This window comes from Thermobia domestica, chromosome 4 (assembly GCF_964235325.1).
Source record: "Thermobia domestica chromosome 4, izTheDome1.hap1.1, whole genome shotgun sequence".
NCBI classification, from domain to species: domain Eukaryota; kingdom Metazoa; phylum Arthropoda; class Insecta; order Zygentoma; family Lepismatidae; genus Thermobia; species Thermobia domestica.
Window position 1 is genome coordinate 13,536,258 of NC_137457.1, and position 20,800 is coordinate 13,557,057.

General features: G+C 34.3%; 1 protein-coding gene across 1 annotated transcript in view; it reads left to right on the top strand.

Annotated features, from left to right (window-relative positions):
* Positions 1-18,056, top strand: part of LOC145683249 (uncharacterized) — a 117,054-nt gene extending 98,998 nt beyond the window's left edge. The window contains exons 11-13 of the mRNA XM_081754620.1: positions 10,482-10,526; positions 13,311-13,390; positions 17,729-18,056. Coding sequence (XP_081610746.1) covers positions 10,482-10,526; positions 13,311-13,339 — 74 coding nt within the window. The 3' untranslated portion in view covers positions 13,340-13,390; positions 17,729-18,056. The remainder of the gene's footprint in view (positions 1-10,481; positions 10,527-13,310; positions 13,391-17,728) is intronic.
* The last annotated feature ends 2,744 nt before the right edge of the window (positions 18,057-20,800 follow it).

A 20,800-nucleotide genomic window follows, 5' to 3' on the forward strand; every position in this document is an offset into this window, starting at 1 on the left:
CCAAGAGTTAATTTGAGACAACAAATACAAATTTTAATAAACATAAATATGAGTCCTGGCACAAAGGCCTAAGGTGCGTCAGAAATACAAATTGGACTAATAGTCCAGTCAATAAAAGAAAAAAATAGGCTTTTGTCGGGACTAATTAGTAACAAGCTGAAATTTAGCCAGTTATTACAGTATCATAAGGGGAGTATTTCCTCAAAAGACCTCAACCCTCACCCTCTTGCCCCCCCTCCCGGGGCCCTAACACGCAAATTTGCATACCTACATTGAAGTGCTAATACCTCGATTACGTCAACTCGTACCAATGTGATTTTTGAAATGAATTACTGAAAAAGTAGGTTTTCCAACATAATGTTCAAGATTTTTGTTATTATTACTAGAAACCCGATAACGCTACAGCAAAGTGTTTGAAATAAAACTTTTAGCTTGGTTTATTAGCTTTAAAGTGATATACGTATCAATAGGTTTACAAGAATGGGAACAACGTCCAGAGAGTTCTTAACAAATAACTGAGTGCGGGAAAGTCATCCTGCTTAGGCGCCTTCCCCCAGCTTTGACGCTGTCTATATTCATGCGTCAGTTTCAGTGGGAGATCTATCAAGTTTGTATGTGCTAAGTGCTTTTGTGCAGTGAAAATGAGAAGTACTTAATGAGTATCTAGTAGGTTCTTCTTTTCTGTAAAGTTTTTGGTTTATAATTTGATATGTAGACATTTAGTATTGTGCATTTAGTATTCTGATTTGTTATCTTTAACTAGAACGTAACAATTTATTTACTTGCTCATAATCAATTTAGATTTTTACTTTTAAAAAAAACGAAAATCTACAAACAAGTTTACGTTAGGTTTAACTGCAAACTAGCAGTTTTCAAGTGCAAGACAAGCATTGAAATGTTTAATCACTACATGATTATTCAGTCAATTAAAAAAAAAAAAGAATAAAATATGTTATGTAATATGCCTGGATAAAAACCCAGTAAGTATTTCATTTCAAAAACTAAACTTGAATGTAAAATACATAACTCTTTATAACGTTTTGTAATTATACATTTTCGAGCTGGCAATATTACTACTTCGTTTTGTCAATGTCACTTACCGTAATTAATAACAGAAAGTAGAAAGTAATGTTTCTAATTTTAAATTTGAATTTCCATGTTATTTTGATTCATGAAGCTTAACTCAGCATAATACATTACATTGACAAGAGTGTAGTAATTTCATATTGTTCCAGGCTACCTGAGCAACATTATATATATATATATATATATATATATATATATATATATATATATATATATATATATATATATATATATATATATATATATATATATATAAACAAAGAATAATTTTGATTTCATTTGTGTAATTTGTGGAAATGAACTTAACGTAGACACTGTAGTTGTAAAAATGGTATACATTATATTCGTGAAGCTAGTGTACAAAGAAAAGCTGATGTGTATGGAAAGTTACGGAGCTCGAGTATTAAGGAAGTGCAAATTTTAAGAACACAATTAAATCAGGAGCTTAAGTCTTACTCGAGAAAGCCGATATTTTTACAAGTTGCGAAAAACGAAACTTCAAGTGAATCCCAGAAAGCTGAAAGTAAGTGACTTTTTATAATTCACGCTCTCGTATTTTCTGTAAGACCTGGATCGTTTCTGTCACCCATATAATATAAACAAGCCTTGCTCTAAACCTACTCGATTATACGGTTCAACATAAACATAGTTCATCAATAGTGCGAGTATATTGCCATGAAGCCACAATCTACCTAACATCGATCATTAATGTTGACTCTGTAGTTGTTCATTCAGATGGATTTCTCTTACATGTTTTTGATAACTTTGACGTAAACGCAGGGATTAAAGTGAAGGGGAAGATGAGGGGACGCTGTCCCCACCTCCAAAAAATATGTACGACGTCTCCCCAGTTCCAAAAAAAATACAATGGGCAAAGATAAGCATGGGCCGGCGTAACGTCATGTTGCTACCTATTGTACCCCTACCTTTTCAGATCCACTTTTACCCCTGCGTAAACGTGTGAAGTCTTTATAGCAAAGGTAATATGGGAGGGATTCATTGTGTCACGCCAGGTATCTGTGTCGAAACTCAGATAACAGTTAATAGAATTCCAATTGAGTCTTCTATTAACACAGAAACTATCCGAGAGTACTTATATCCAATGAAAAAGAGAAATACAAATCCTTCAAAATCATTGTCATTGAAGACTTAAGTGAACTTCAAAAAGCAAGATCTATTACGGACCAATCTTTACAATATATGTTTCCTCTCAACCTTATGTGGCTTGTTGGATTACAGTTGCAGCCAGGACGGAGTGTATTTATGATTACCATAATAAGACATTCGAAAAAGTGACCAATCATGTACATTATGGCTGTATTGCAATTGATCACAGCAGAAAATGAAACCAGTTGTAATGATTGATGAATTTGTTATTTATTATGTACCTTGTACTTAGGAAAATGTTATTCAAAACAATAGTAACTACATTAAGTGTTCACTGAATTACGACCACCTATCTAATATATTGTTGACCCACATTTGCTCAGAAGACGGTCTGAACATGGCGCTGCATGCATTCTTGTAGTTTCTGATATGTTTCCACGGGAATCGGACCCCATATGTTCCTGATAGCATCCCACAGTGAGCTTACAGATGTTGGTGCAGGAGTCATGGTACAAAGAGATCGTTCCGCATAAATGTTCTAATAGGAATAAGATCCAGTGAATTAGGAGACCAATCCATACGCTGCAGCTCCGTAAAATGTTCCTTAAGCCAAGCAAGTGCAGTCCTGGCTTGGTGGCACCACGGCATTGCGGTCCTGGAAAATGCCATCTTCGTGTGCATAGAAGTGTATTACTTAAAGGGGTACGTAATTCTCTAACACCTGCAAGTACACAATGTGTCGTCCATGCACACCAACAGTCCCAGTCCATGCCAACAGAAGCATCCCCAAACCACACAGCTGCCAAACCTGTTTGTACAGTGCGTACCATGCACGAGGGATCCATAGCTGTTGTCGCCACACATGGACACCGCCCGTCCGAGAGGAGTACCACAAACCGTGATTTATAGGACCAACACACCTTTTTCCAAATATCTATGGTTCAATTAGCGTGTTCCTGTGGCCGATCACGACGAAGTTTGAGGTGACGAGTCGTAACAAGTGGGTGATGAGGGTGTAGTCTGCTGTGGAACTGCATGCGTGTCAGTGCACGCCGTGTAGTTACGTAGGACATGGGTGTTGGGCATCCACCGTTGTATTGGTGACGTAATTCCTAGACACTGATGGTTCGTTTGGCTGTCAAGAGCTGTCTGACGCGACACTCGCCCCACGTTTTGAACTTCCGTACGCCTCGGTATTTCCATCTCTTGGATACTCCATTTTCTTTCCACTTCTTGTACACTTTCACTACATATGGACGGACGCATCCGACAAGAATTGCTGCCAGGATTATTGACATACCTACTGCTCGGGTACCTACAATCATACCCTATTAAAATGCGAACAAATCCTGCCCACCTCCCATTATAACAGTGTGTTGTATGCCAACATGTAACTTCGTTTGAGTTCTTACTCTGCAATAGAACCATTCGGGGTAGTCATATAGTCTGCTCAGCTGATAATCACACTTTCTATTGTGGAGTCTTCGCAATTCAGTAAGCATTGTAACAACATACGGAAGGAATGTCACTGTCTTTTTGACGTTTATCGTGAAGATGGAACATGTTAAAGGAATGCTTTGATACCGGTACCAAGCTCTAAGCCCTTTCCACCAGGTGATCTTCGTCTCGTTTCTAACAGCTGTGGATAACCTTGAGCCAACTATATGTAGAAATCTAGGGTTAGGTTGTTCCTACATGTGTGAAAACTGTAATGGACTTTCCTGCGATAATTCTACTACCTAGACAATGTTATTGACTTCGATGATGACGAGTCTGAAAAGTGTAGCATTTTGTTTTAACCAGATTGGATTGAGAGCTGAATTGCCCTTATCAGTCAACAAGAAAATATCGATTGAATAAAATGTGTAGTAATATTTGGTTCTACTTTCTACATTCAGTATGTTTTGAGTGGGTGGTCAGTGATTATGTTATTACAGTACAAACTACACTATTTTGCATTGTTAAGCACTTACCGATTGTTGTCAGTTCAGGATATGACTCGTCCATAGGTAGTGGATAATGGAACAGCCCTGATCTAAGTTAGAAATAATTATCTGAACCAAAATTGGCCATATTAATTAGCAATAATACAAGTATTAAAATATAGTAACAAAAATTTGTAATAACCATTATAAATAAACTATTAACTTATGTGCATATTAATAATGTATATATTTTAAAGCTAAGAGTTATATCTTGTTCCGTTTGCCATGTTTTCCTGGTATGTTAGAAGGATAAGAGTGCTGTTACTGGATTCGATGCTCCGATGGTATCTCATTTGTATTGTCAAAGAGGATTAAGAAATATTCTTCCTCTCGTAATTCTTCTAGATATTGCAATGAATCTTTGTCACATACATTATCCAGTATATAGAAAATAGTATCTTTCGAGGTAGCTTATATTCAGGCATCTGTAACAGGTACCACATCAGGGATCACCAAATTTCAAAAAAGGGATTTTTGGAGGGAAATGTTCTTATTTATCCCAGAATCCTCTTCTTTTGTACATCATAAACACAAGCCTATGGTATCATTTAAAGTCTTCTGAAAAGAATGACGTATTAACCACGCCACTAGGGTATATAATACTGTGTTTAGAAACTTATTTTATATATATATGTCCCACTTTTCCTCATTTATATTTGAAATTCGATATTGTCAAACAGGATTAAGAAATATTTCTCCCTCTAAACTGTTTTCGATATTGCAATAAAACTTGTACCACATATTACATATAGACCATAGTATTTTGAAAGGTAGATTATATTCAGGTGCCTGTAGTCAGGGTTCCTCCAAAAGGCACCAAATTTCAAAAAGTTTTTTTTTTTTTTGAGAGAAAATTCTCAATTTTACTCCGAATTTCTCTTCCCTCGTGCATCATGTAAACATGCCCATGATACCTTTTGAAATCATGTTTTATTCTGAAGAGAAAGGTGCATAAACCATGATACTCGGATGAATAATACTGAAGTAGTTGCTACTTAACTAAGAGTCATTATTTTCCTAAAAAGATGCAAGAGTCAAAATAGTTAAGTGGGCTAGAGGGGAAAGCGAGAGGAGAAGGGGTGGGGACTTTTCAGGAAATATCCCTTATTTTGTGGTCTAACGTTTCTGAAAAATTCAGCTTATTTCTAATTAGTCCCGACGCAAAAATTGACTGGACTATAATGCTACCTCTGACAATCATTTCATTCTTATTAGAAAACAATAAAGAAGTATTCCAACTTACATGATTGTATCCTTTAGCAATCCAATAATAGTATAACAAGACAATTAAGTGACTCGCGACTAACAATTCGGTTAACGCGACAAGCAAGGTCTCGTCAATTGAAAGCAACCTCAACCTTGTTGAATTTAGAACAGTTTATATACACAATATGTTTTTCACTTTTTCACTTTTTGTTCTCTATTTTTGGACTACCCTAACCACAAAAGGTTGTTTTCTGTGACGTCAATACGGAAGTAATTGTAACTAACTAACTTCACAAATATTTTGACAAAAGTATACATTTCTGTTTCACAAATAGTTTATGTTTTCCCTTTCATTTGTTGTGTTTCTAAACATGGTTTATATCCGTATAACATACGTGAATTTGCTTTCTAGACACTTTTGAAATTAATTGTTTAATAAAACACTAAAAACAATTGTTTACTCTCCATATTCACGTAACATTACAATAAAACCGATGAAATTTTAATTTTAAGAAATATATTATGGTAACTATGAAGTAAATTAAGAAAGTTCTGTCGCTTTTTCTCCCATCAACTTCAAACATCTGTATATCACCTAAGACGTATCTGGAAGATCAAAAATAATTCCTATTAGCAATACGATCCTCTGTAAACATTCTGGAAGACCATGAATTTCATCGGGGTAGAACTCGGTGGGGCGTCAAGCGAAGAAGGTATCAAGTATATTTTGCTCCTCTACTAGGGATTTGAACTGGCGTCCTCTAACGTCATTGTCCAAGGAATTGAATAGGTGATAATCGGATGGTGCAATGTTCGTGGAGTATGGCAGATGCAGTACAGTTTCCCATCCAAGCCGTAGAATGGTGTCCCAGGCCATTCTACCCACATGAGACTTAGAGTTGTCGTCTAACAGGAGGACCCCTTTGCGATTCGCTAGTGCTTGATCCGGAGTTTTCAAGTTTCCGTGGCTCAACTGCTGATAGTATACAGTTACATTGATGCTCTGACCAGGTAATAGCAGATTGCGATGCACGATGACATGAGCAGTCCACTAAGCGCACAATAAGTCTGTATTCTGGTGCAATGATGGTTTTGGCTGTTTTGGAACCTGTTCATAGGATGCTAACCAATGATGACGGCGTCATGGAGCGTCGTACAGGAACTACTTCTCATCACATGTCAACATCCTGTCCAGAAATGGATTCTTTCTTAGACGACACCAAAGAAACTCAATTGTCTGCTCGCGATGCTTTCTAGACCTTAATCAAATCATGTGGGACCCATCGGCCCAACTTGTAGTGCTTCCCAAGTTAATGGAGGTGCTGCGAATGGTTTCTCCACTCACACTGTATTGTAGTCCCAGTTAATCAGGTGTGTGGTCACTGTGGGCCTCAATTGCTGCCTGATAACCTTTATTTTGTACATATGTTAGTCTTTCGGCACGTGGTGGGTCTTCGTGTGTTGCATTATCGTCCATAGTTTTGTTAAATCACCTCTGCACTGTTCGGGTAGTCACGACACCTTCTGAAAAAACCTGGTATATTTTCTGATCCGCTGCAGCGACGTTTGACCTCAATTTGAACTCGTGCACCATACACTCCTATATGACGCTCTGTGGAGGTTCATGTTCACTCTGTGCTTACGCAAGTTCACGATATAACTGAACTGTCACAACCAGGTATTATGTTGGTAGTACCAACAACAGCAACTCACTTTCGTTATACCTCCATTTGCATTCAACTCACGGAGTGGTGGCCAATGGAACACTGACCTCTGCGAAAACCAATAGAACGTTCCTGATTTCCTTTATACGGATACAAAAACCATAGAAAATAGATATATACATTTCAAGTGACACTTATATTAGAAGTCATATGTAAAAACAGTTTATTCATATTACAATATTACAATATTAAAAAGAATGTTCACATTCACAATTCAACACTTAGTTTAATAGTATTTACGTGACTTTAGGTTTCTTTAATAATTGCCAAAACGAGAACATAAAGAAGAATGCCTAAAAGATAGATATATGTATTATTTTTTAGAATAATCAATTAAACACTAGAAAATTCTGATTGAAAGGTTCAAAATTATGATTCCAAATTTACCTGACTTAGTCAACAAAACAACATCACACTTGTGAAATTTAACTTTGATGGTTCTTCATCTCCTTCTTGTTCACCTCAACCATAAGTTGGTGGTCAACATAGAAATTTAGAGCTTTTCTCTCCCTTAGGAGAGCTGTTTTATAATTTGATAAGGTCTCTTCTTCGGAATTGTATCTAGATATTTTATCCTTGGTCTTCCTCTTCCTGGTTTTCCTTCTGCGTTTCCCTATATTAACACGATCCAATCGGTTTGCCGAATAAGATGGCCAAGTATGCTGTTTCTTCTTTTCCCTATTATCTTAATTATCTATCCTTCTTCATTAGTTTCCTTTAATATGGGCATCAATCTGCGCCAACACCACATTTCAAATTCTTCCAGCTTGGATATTTCAGCTTTTCTCAGTGTCCACTTCTCTGATCCGTAAAGCGCCACGCTCTGTACCAGAGTCTTAATAAATCGTTTTCGAAGGTCCAACAACACATTTCTTGATGTTAGCAGTCCTCTTTTCCTATTGACTGCTTGTTTGGCTTGCGCTATTCTGGAACTTACATCTTTTTCACTTCTTTCGTCCAAGGATATTAGACTTCCTAATTGGAAAATATCTTAAGCCATACGTTTGCCTCTTAAGCCGTCTTTCTAGCCATATGTTTGCCTCTTCCTCTTCTGCTCTTGTGCACTTTATCACTTTAGTTTTCTTCTTACATATCTTCATTTTGCATGTTTTCTCCAGTGGTCGTTCAAATTTGAAAGTGCTTCTTACAAATGCTTTTCGTTCTGTATTGTTAGTACTATGTCATCAGCAAACCTTATTGTGCTGAAAAGCTGGCCATTTACTTTTACACCTTTCTCGTTTTTATCAAAGAATGCTTTCATGGCCTCTTCTATATAATGTTGAACAGGAGAGGTGAAAGTCCACCTCTTACTTCTTGCCTTACTCCTTTGCTTACTCTTGCTTCCTATTCCTAGAAAAGCTGTCTTGTTCCTATAAAGTTGCTGTATTATTTTTCTTTGTCTGTAATCCACTTTCAGATTTTTCAACGCTCTGAACATGATGTTCCACTCTACCTTGTAAAAAGCTTTTTTTCTACAAATTGGCTATCAAAATTGTCTTGTTTTTCGTATGTGTTGTTGCATGATCAACCATAGTCTTAGTATTGCTTCTCTTGTTAATCTTTTCCTCCTGAATCCAAACTGGTCCTCCGATAGCTGTTTTCGATTTTCCCTTCCACTCGTTGTACGATAATTTTGTACAATATTTTTGATGCATGGGAAAGCAAACTTATCGTTCTGTATTCTTCGCATTTCCGTGTACCTTTTCTTTTCGGGAGAGGGACCAATATGCTTTTCTCGAAGTCTCTTGGTATTTTTCCCCGAGATGTACATTTCGTTAATAAGATTAAATAGTTTCTTCTTTGTTGCTATTTCGAGATTCTTAATCACTTCCGTTGATATTTGATGTATTCCTGGGACATTGCCTTGTTGCATTTTCTCCAAAGCATTGTCAAATTCGCACTGTAAAATTGATCGACCTAATTCATTTTTATCGGTGTCTTCTTCCTTCTCTATCTCTTCTTCGTTCAATCTGTCTACTTTCTAGAGTTCTTCAATGTATTCCTTCCATCTTCTTGGTATCTGCTCCTCTTCTATTAGCGTTGTCCTGTCCTTGTCTATAATAATGTCTGCGTGTTTCTTTTTATCACCGAACTGTTTTCTAACCTTTCTATATACGGTTTCTCTATTGCTTTTGACTATATTTTCCTCAATTTCCTTGCACAAGTTGTTTATCCAGTTTTCTCTGACCTTCTTTACTTCTCTGTTGATGTGATTTTTGCACCATCTGTATTCCTCTTCTTTGTTTATTATCTTGAACTGTCTTCTTTTCACCATCATTTCCAATATTTCTGCTGTTATCCAAGATTTATGTGAGGGTCTCGATTCTCTTCCTATGTGCTCGTCGGCTGCTTTTGTAATTCCTGCTTTCATGGCTTCCCAATTCGAGTTGATGTCATCCCCTTACACCTTCTTGTACGTTTCCACATTGGACGAATGAATTTTAAAAAATCACCTTGAAAAATTTAAAAATTATTACCTAGTCAATCACCAAATACATTATGCTTTAAACATGTAAGAGCATATGAACCAAAACGAAAATACATTGGAAAAACAATTAGGAGTACAAAATGGGGTATATTTTCGACTACTCTTTTATATAGAAAATCGATAAAACGAGTTTTATTTTGTACCATTCCGTAAATGGACCCATTCCAAATGTCACCAAAAGAGGCGTCAACATGAAATGAAGAATAGCTATTACGTAACTTTTTTATTAACATCAATTTAGACAACTATCAATCATTCCCATCTTTATTTTTTACAGGGAAGTACGGGGACAAATAAGAAAAACAAATACCTCACGAACCACTCCCTTTTCAATAAGTTTATTTATATATTCATTAAGAACAGGTAATCCGAAATTACTCTATCTTTCTGTATGCAAATTATCGTGGACGTGCAAGATTAATATTTTGTAATACGACCTTCTACCAATTATTAGTGCTACTAAGTGACAAGAAAACGAGAGGAACTGGAATAAATCTACTCACATAGTGTTTCTCCATCACAAAACCCAATGCACAGACCCCAAGCACCACATGTGAGAGCTTTACCACTGAGCCATTTTGCTTTAATCCCTTCTTCATATATACAAATATTACAAAAATACCAAGTAGAGATACTATTAAAAACCTTGCAATATTAATAACAAAAACAAGCATTTGAATTAGAGTAAACATACTGGGTTGTTGCGTATTTATATATTTATTTGAATGATACAGGTATATCACTTAGGTTCTAATGCTGAAATTCAAAACAAAGTGACAAAATAATCTATTATATTTGATAACAAAATATAGAAGTACGAGAAGTGATGATAACGCCAATCAGTACAAACTATATTTTCATCAAAAAACCATTTTACTTTTGCAGGCGGACAAGAATATCATTATGTGGTCCAAGAATTTAACTTGAAAGGTAACTATTCTTATTCAGATAATATTGTGAAAAATGCAGTGTAGTTTAAGTAATATTTCCTTTCTTTAATTAGTGTATTTAATATAGTATATTATAATCAATACCTTCTTCAAATTTAAAAGTTGGTCTCGTCCTTCGAAAAACATCGCTTAACGTGAATAGAAATAAAATTATTACAAGTGACAATTTTGACGTTTCTTTAAGTACTATCGTTATCACTACCTAATTAATGATCCATTATGCAAATTATGAAATTGTAGAAAAATTAATCTTAAAATGATACAAATTTGAAGCTAAAATGTTACACGTTTTGATAATTTATGGAAGCATATAAAGCTGTCACAGATTAGCAAAAATATTGCAAATTATATGCCGTTCATTTAATAGAAAGTTGCTATTGCGATTATTATGATTAACATGAATATATTTAGTACTCATTATTCCTTGTAGTAAATATTATTTCGATCATTTGTACTCATATCTTTAAGCCCAAGAACTTTATATTTTTTAGAGTAAAATCATATGGTGTTTACTGTTTAATTCGAGTGACTACAAAAGATCAAAAAATAACAAAAATAGCACATTAACACGAATAAGCTATACAAAAGAGCATGTGGCTGATCGAAATATTTTTAAGTAAGTTTTATTTGATACATAGTGATTAGAATTAACCAAACGCGATGTATTAATCACAAACTGTAAATAAGTGTTTGAAATAATCTAGACATCAGAAATCATTGTAGCAAATATTTAGAATCTTTAAGTACTAGTCTCAAAAGTGTTCTTTTACATAATCGTGTGCACGAGAATAATACTTCATTCGCTCAAATATGCTACAACTTTGAGATTTTTCTTATTTTATTTTTCTTGGAAAAGTTGAGACAAAGCAACTGACCATCGAGAGCACACACTTTATACACAATCAATTAATTATATCCCACAAAAATGCAGTATTACTTTTCTTTACAATCGTGCGAATGTGATCATCATTGTGCTTCTTGTATGACCAAACTTTGATAGTTACGGCAATTGTTTCCATCCACGAACTAATTACGTACAATTAGCCTGTAGTTCTAGAGATTATATTCACAATTACAAATATCATATGAACTCATACTAAGAACGTCTTAAATAAGCCTCTGTCTGGCTACTTCTGTCCAAAACATTATGTTCCATGTTTGATATACGAGGAAGGACCAAAACGAAACCGGCCTTTTGTTTTAAAAAAAATATTTATTACATTTTTTACAAAATTCTTTCAGTCTCCTTCAAAGTACTCTCCATTAAATGCGATTCATTTCTCCTATCTTCTTTCCCACTGTTTGAAGCACCTCTGGAACTCTGGAACTTTTATATCGTCCAATGCGCTCTGCAAAGTTCTTTTTACAGCCTCTACACCACCAAAACATTTTCCTTTTAGATTTTGTTTAATTCTCGGAAAATGTCATCATGTTGGTCAAAAAGTTTGGATCACTTTCAATCTGATTTTTCAAGTCCTGGCTAAATTCAGACGAATGACTTGATCCTGTTGAGCAGGCGAGAAACAAACTTAGTGGCAACATGTCTCATTTGCAAAACCTCACGCTGGCAAGACCTCCAACTCACTCCTGCCTGTTTTGAAATATCATCGAACATGAAACGAAGATCATCGCTGATTTTGGACAGATTTGTTCGATGTTTTCGTCGTTTCGAAATAATGAAGAGCACCCAGAACGACCATAATCTTCAACACTCATCTCATCACACTTAAAGCGCCCAAACCACTCAAAAAATTGTGTGCAGCTCATAGTATCCTTCTTGAAAGCCTGTTGAAGCATTTGGTAAGTTTTCGTTTCCAAGTTTCCAAGTAGGAAGCAACACACTCCTTGTTCCTTTGAATCTGCCCTAACGATTTCGCAGGCGACAAACGAGAACAGCCGAAAAAAACAATAATACGATCAAACCTTAACCTCCTACGCAGACGCCGCTTGGCCAACTGATCTGGGAAGGTCTCTACTAGACTCACCTAGCAGGAGAACTCTCTACTACGCCTAGGAACGGTAGCGCTCGTTCAATACGGTTTCTTTGGGCCCCCCCTCGTAAAATATATTTAAAGGCTTTTAAATTGTTGCTTTACCAACTTCCTCAATACATACAAATCATAGGAAGTATGATAACTTTTGATAGAGCCGAATAGTGTCCTTCAAGTGAAGACATAATTTAAGAACGAGTTCGTATTTATGTAAGCAAGATTGAAAAGTTAAGTGAATTGTGACAGTACTGTACAAAGATCACTGAATACAAGCTTTGAATAAATAATATTAGTGATATAAATGTTCTTTCTCAATAATAGTAGTTTGAAAATTGTATTATAATTACACGCATTGATCTCAAGTGAAATGCTTACTGAGTTCTGTTGAAAACAGAAGCGTTTAGTTGGAGCTGCTGCATCTATGAATTCTACATTAGGAACAAAAATGTCATACTTTCAATACCTCTAAACCATTTTAAAGTATCTGAAAAGTACAAGTGTAAAAAATAAGTGATATACAAGCATAGAGCAAAGCCCTTTAGTATAAAATTGTTTAAAAGTGTAAGCTCAATTTAATTTTACCCAGTGATAACTGAAAGTCGTATTAATTTCAGTCATATTTGTAAAGGACTTTTCAATACATTTGAATTTTGTAAATAATATTCGTTTTCGACACTGACTTACTTCTATAATAGTCAAAATGAATATGTCATAAGATTTGACTCTAAAAAGACACAATTTATTTCATTTTGAAAACTTACATTTTATTACAGATCTCACAAGAAAAGGCAATAATCCTTAGCAAAATATCAAGAAATATTGCCAATATTAAAGGAAGAAATATTGGAGAAACGTAAGTTGTTATATTTTACGCTTTTGCACACTGCATTGCTTTTTATGTAATTAGTATCTGGAGGAAAATATATGATTCATTAAACAGAGGTAAAATACGAAACTTATGTAAATTGTACGGAAATGATCTCCAACGTTTTGGCGGTACATTAGAAACATTTACAATGAAGATTTATTCTAGCAAAGCTAAAGTAGAATTGATGAAAATTTAAATTTACAATTGAAGACGTCATGAATTCGCATTCTAGACAAAAAATGTTGATATTTTACAAAATTGCAAATATCTTTGGCTATTACTCTCTTGATAATGATTTTTAACATTTCCAACATACAAAATTGCATTTAAACTTATTTCAATTATGACTCTGTGATTCATAATATACTTTTCTAAATTTAAATTTTCAAATGCTTTCCTCCGCACATGATCATTTAAGTAAACGTCAAAGTTTCATCATTTTTGAACTCAGAATTGAATCAGAAAACGCCAGGATTTCACATGGGGACGGGGCACTAGTCCTAAACAGTACAAGTCCTAAACGTCACAAGACCTAAAAATAATTTCGCGCTACAAGTCCTAAACGGTACTAGTCCTAAACGGCATAAGACCTAAAAATCATTTTGTGGCACATGTTCTAAACAGCACTGGACCTAAAAATCTCTTATGGCGCTACAATCGCGTCCGTGGCAAGAATACTGTCAGCCTGTTAGTCAAAGTTTTAGATATACTTCAGAACAGAACCAGATTCTAGCTTAGTTCGTGCAAGTAATATGCATAAATCGTCCTGAAATAAAAATAAATAAATAAAGCCTATTGTTCTTTCTTCATGTTTGCATGATAGCAATTGTGTGGTGACAAAATATTAACAACCTATCAAATGTGATTCCTAGATCTTTCATAATGTCCGTTTTTTTCTATTCCCGCAGCTCTGACCTCGTATTAGTAACATAATGTTGCGTTTTAGTTACATACACCATAAATTGTGCTTTCTTTGTGCTGATTTGAAGTAAATTAAATTACACATGTATTTATCATATTCAACTCTTTCCGTAGTAAATAGTTGTCATACTCGTAATTAACTACTCTTTACTCGTTACCATTATTAACAATAGTTTTAGTCTTACTAACATACCAGTTACCGTTGGAATTAACTACTACTACTACTACTACCACTACTACTACTACTACTACTACTACTACTACTACTACTACTACTACTACTACTAATAATAATAATAATAATAATAATAATAATAATAATAATAATAATAATAATAATAATAATAATATATTTCAGTTATGCTACATTTTTGAGACCTGAGCCTTAATTTACGTGAAGTTAAAATCAAAGGTTATGTCGGACGGCAAATGATGGCTTAACCCCCAGAACAAACTTTTGGTTCCCCAAGTGGGGGTTAGTCTGTGTTTAATAATTATAGCAAATTAATAATGTTTACAAAAGAATGTGAATGAAAACACATTTTAAGAAATTAAACTACGTCAACATGTTAAAATAATTAAAAGAACCTAATTAATCATCCACTTTGTACTCTCACTTGCTTAACTGGACGAACCCAGACTTAAAGGAAAGGAGTTTTCTGCCCAAATCTCATAACAAGTGGGAAATTTTAATACTATAAAAATTGACCCTCCTTCCCTCTTACAAATGTAATTTTCAAGACGCTGAAACATATATTTTATTACTTTTAGTTACAAGTTACAAGGGTAACAAAAAAAAAAAAAAAAAAAAAAAAAACTGGATAGGCCGGAGTCCTATAAACTCATAAAGTATAATATGAACTCATTAAGCCCCCAAGAAATATTTACGAACGCAGTACTGTATGTACTATACAGTTATAATCAGGAACAACGGCAAGCCTACTGTATTGATGTCCGTTACACACTGATGAAACAATAAACAAGGAGCAGAAAACTGCTCTTTTCCTGTCACAACTTGTATTTTGCACACGACGCATAGGAGAATCGTAGCAGACGCCCACTTCCAATGCCTTGGAATGTTGCCAATGCAACGCCTTGCCTTTCTCATTTAATTACCCTAAAAGAAAACTAGGCCAGATAGTACAGAGGCGGGATAGTCACTAGCCGGATACTCGGAGTCTATTGTATGCAGTAATTTGGAAACCGATAACATTAACGTGTATCATTTAAAACTGTAGTGTATTAAATAATATACTTTTTGTTGTTGGTCTTTAATTTGTGTCAGAGTATGCAAGATAATTGTGTTTGAAAGAATACCGTAATAGCTGCTGTAAGGAGGATGAAGAATGTGTTAGTGGTTAATTGACTTAACACTGAAGAACATATTTCATACTTTCTTCTAGCTGGGGGCTCCGCCCCCAGACCCCCGCATTGCTCGGCCTACGGTCTCGCATCTTTTATGTATCAGCCTTTGCAACACGAGTTAAATTCGTACATTTGCTCTTCAATTACACTTCCTGAATTTGGTCGAGGTGGGGGCTTCGCCCCCTAACTCCCGCGTTTACTCGGCCTACAGCCTCGCACCTCTTAAGCTTACAATTGTACCAAATTTCAAGATTCTTTTTCTATTTCAACTATCTATAACATTGAATTTTGTATTCCAAGAAAACACCCTTTTAAATAACACAGGAATTTCTTCATTCCCCTTAAGACCCCTTAAAAACTAAAAATATTCACTTTTGTCAATTTTCCTTACGCTAGTCCCGGAGAGCTACAATCAAGTAAAATTTCATCATTCTAATCCTGCTGGAAGTGCCTAAACATTTTGAGGTGTAGAAGATGCCCCATATAAATAACATGGAAAAGATTTTTCATTTACCCATGAAACCACACTACAGTTGATTTTTTTTTATTTCTGGCAATTTACTTAGTTAACGCTAACGAAAACGTAATAAGCATACCGAAGTTTAAGTTTCTATTCCAATTCCAAGCACCTAAAATATGAGATTATAAGTTCAAAAAAAAAAAAAAAAAAAAACGGCCCATTTAAATTACATGGGAAATTTCTTCATCGCCTCTTTAGATCCCCTCAAACTTAAAAAGTATTCACTTTTATCAATTTTCCTGTCACTTAATCCCGAAAAGCTACAGCCATGTAAATTTTAATATTGTAGCTCTACAGGAAGTGCCCAATAATTTTGGTGTGTAAAATGTGCCTTATATTAATAACGTGGAGAAGATTTTTCAGTTCCCCATAAAACCACTCTAAAGTTGGAAATTTTTATTTTTAATGATTTTCTTAGGTAACGATATCGAAAACGTACAAGTATACCAAATTTCAAGTTTTTATTACTATTCCAAGTACCTAAAATATGCCTCATAAAAGGCCCATTTAAATAACATGAGGAATTTTTTAATGCCTCCTTTAGATGCCCTAAGAATAAAAAATATTCACTTTGGCAATTTTCCTGTGAGTTAGTCCTGGAAAACTACAATCATTCCAACTTACAATTTTCCATGTCAACCGGAAGTGTCCCTATATTTTATGTCAGTTCATGTAGTTTTATATATATCTAGGATTTAAAAAAAAAAAACTAGTATTTTAACGTGATGTTGTCCTTAAAGATATTTAGATTTAAGCAAAACTAAATTTAAACAGATTTCCGAAAACTGCCACTTTGTTACATTTCACTTTCAATTATTGTGACAATTTCAAGCAGTTAATTTTCAGTTACAATTACAATTACAGCAATAACAATTAACACATAATTTTCGAACTAATTTCCAGTTGTTTTCGTTGCAAAACAGCATTTACCTCTTAGAATATCGATATAGAACTAAATAATTCTCTGCATTGGAATTATTTACCTAAGAACTTTATCATAATGAAAAAATAAATATTTTAAATATATATACAGGGCCGGATCCAGGATTCTCTGAGGGGGTGCACCAATAACTACCAGCACATTTGAATTAAATTTGAGTTCTTTAAATACCTTTAGACATTTGTGATGTGAACGAGGAATTCCTTTGGAAATGCTATGTGTCTGCTCTCGATGAATTCTTTTCCTTCAACCTTCAGAAAATTGACTTAAACTCTTAATTTTGTAAAACTCACTGTTAGCTTCTCACTTCTGTAGTGTATATTTCCAACGAAGGGGAGGGGGTAGCACGTGCATATTTGCACCCCCTAAATCCGGCCCTATATATATATATATATAATCAATTGAATATATATCACTAGAATACGTTACATGAATAATTAAGTTTAACTTTAGATTCCCTTCGCCTGTTTGCAAAGACAGGTAAAGAAACAAATTCTTCTATAAGAATATGCTTAGTGTACACCATGTACTTTCTCAGATTATTATGTGATAATAAACTTATTCTCTCTCTTTTCAGAGTCGTAGGTGTTGGTGAACATGAATGAAATACAAAAAGTATTGTCTTTACTTATCAGACAACAAAATTGTTAATCATATATGGAACATCTATCTAATTGAAACATTTTGTCTTAGCACTGAAAAAATAATATTTTACTTAAGAACTACTTAGTGCACGAAATGAGTATCTTTCGGAAACTTTTCTTAAAGTAATATACAGAAGTTTATAATGAAACAGAATAAGCAGAATTTATTTTATTATTTTGACTATAATATGTATTATGTCTTGCTTTCTTTAATAAATTTGTTATATAATATTAGTCACAATGTCCAAATTGAATGGTATTATTTTGTATTTACACAAATAATTATTATGTTTAATTTTAAGTGTACTGAAGTAAACGAATAAAATAAAAGAACAATATCCGCCAATAGTACTATCGAGCTATTGTAGTTGAAACAATTATTACTAATGTAATATCAACATGAACCGTCTCCAAATAGATATATTTACTTAGTCCACTAACTGCATATTACCTTGTACCAGAACACATTCAGCTTAATTGTTTTGAATGTTTCCTAATATGTTTTTAAGTGCAAAAGCTGGATATCTTGATGATATTTATCAGTCTTGGATACTTAATTCCGTCAAGGGCAATATAGTGTCACTTGAAAGTAGGTTAAATTTGTGAGATATAAAGTTTGTTCACATCTTAAACACAAGTGCAAACATGAAATCTATATTATCTTTAGTTAACTACCATAGTCTCACAAATTTTCAATCAAGTCAGGTGTAGAAGTTAATCTTTAAATACTAGAGCACATAATCGGTAGGAAGGCCAGTACTTTATCGGTAAGCTTATGGATATGCGGTGATTTGATTCCTGCTTGTCACAGTTAGAATAATGTTTTCTGATTGATACAATACTTCGATTTACTTATTTATGTATTTCATATTTATGATATATTTATTGTGTAACCAAATTTTAGTATTACGGATACATTCTCTTAACTTCAAATGACATACCTATATTTAATCTAAACAGTTGTATTAATGAGGATTATCATTACTTTATTTAAAAATTAATGGCAGGAACACACACAAGGATCTACAAGGAAACACACCGGATCTATACTACTGCATCATACCATGGACACGAGGATCGACGTCTTGTGCATATGAGATTGACGATCGGATAGCCACAAAAGCGCGAGAACTGGAGGCTCTTGTATAACTTTCGTTGCCCCCAGAATAGTTTTGTGTCATCCGGTAGATAGGATCATATTTGCATGACCTCCATTGTTGCGGCTTCTGCTGATTACTTGTCATAAATAGGATACTACAGTAGTGTCGTGAACGCACTACAAGGAAAGATGAATGGCAGAGAATCTCTCTTCTGGTAAATCCTACTTCTCTTTGTAGCATCATGATGAACACACCGTTTTAGGCGCTGCCGTGGCACTACGCATCGCGACTCCCGTCTCTTGCATTGCCACATCGAAGTTATTGTGTTATGGTACGGGGTGCCATTGGAATCGTAACCGTTCGTAACCTCTAGTGCATTGAGGGATATTTCACCGATGAATAGTACATTGAAGATTTTTTGAACACGATTCTGGTTCCCTTAGAATAGATGTTGCCCAAAATTACATTCTAGCACGAAAATGTAAACGCACATGTTGTTAGTTTTATTTTCGTAATGAAACAAGTTACTAATTATATAAAGAAATTTAATCGCATATTTTCCTTTTCGAGAAAAAAATTACAACCGTGGATTATTTTAAGTGCACTAGCAAGCAACCACATTTTGAATAGGGCAAAACACCAAAGCAGTGTTACCATAGGCATACTTCGAAATGCCTGTCTCTTTTTCAACTGTTAAGTGATGATACTTAAAAAAACACAATTTTGATCAATGGGATACTGATCTGTGTGTGAAAACATAAAGAGAAGAAGAAAGAAAAATGTCAATATATTCTATTCTTATTTTTATGTCTTTCAGCATGTTAAAAAAAAAAAGAAATCGTGTCCACTATTTAATCAGAATATGATTAATAAACTAGTGGTCTTACCGAGTAGTAAGACAGTATGTATCCTGGAAATTTACACTCTATTTCGGAATACTCATGTGAGATTGAAAAGAAGTGTAACATTTTACGGAATCAATCCCACCAGGAGATTGATTCATGATGGGGGCATATTTGTTTCGGGATAGCAAGTTACGCTGTAGTTTCATGTCTCATATAGCCTCGGTTCTAAAAGGGATGACAAACTCCCAATCAATCGCCCCATCAGTCTTTGCTCATAAGCTTCAAGGAAGATAATTGGTTTGTGAACCGTGAAGTTTCGCAAATAATCCAAAATAATGTATGGAGCAATTTACTCGTAAACCACAAAATAGATCAAAGTTACAAATCTAGATCTCTCGCTGAATCATTGTGACCCATAATTAATCTTCAGACATTTAGCTTCACACTTTGTTCTTTTAGGTTTGTAATATCGGCTCAGAAAACCCTTAAATATACCCTAAAAATACATAAAACAAAGTACACAATTCCCGCTCGTTCAATGAGAAGTATACGTTTGTGAAAATATTATTTGTGAAATACTTAAATCTATTCTAAATTTGTGAAATACTTATTTCTATTCTAAATTTGTGAAATACTCTAAATTTGTGAAATATTCTAAATTTGTGAAATTTCTAAATTTGTGAAATTTGTGAAATATTCTAAATTTGTGAAATACTTAAATCTATTCTAAATAAATAAATTTGTGAAATACTTAATATTATTTGTGAAATACTTAAATAGGATATCATTCCAATTAAAGTGAAATGATAAAGATCCAAGTGAATCCAACTGCAAAGAATGTTCAAGACTCATTTTAAACAGTTAAAACGTTTCCTCGCTTTAGCCAGTTTATAAATACAGTATGGGAAACTAAAATATTGTAGCATTTGCGTTCTTTCTCTGTTAGAGGCGGAAGTTTCGAAAACGGTGGAACACATGGTCACACATTTGTAATGAGGAGTCCATACGTTGAGTTTTATCTTTCTACTATGATGAGAGGTTCGTGATATACTATACATGT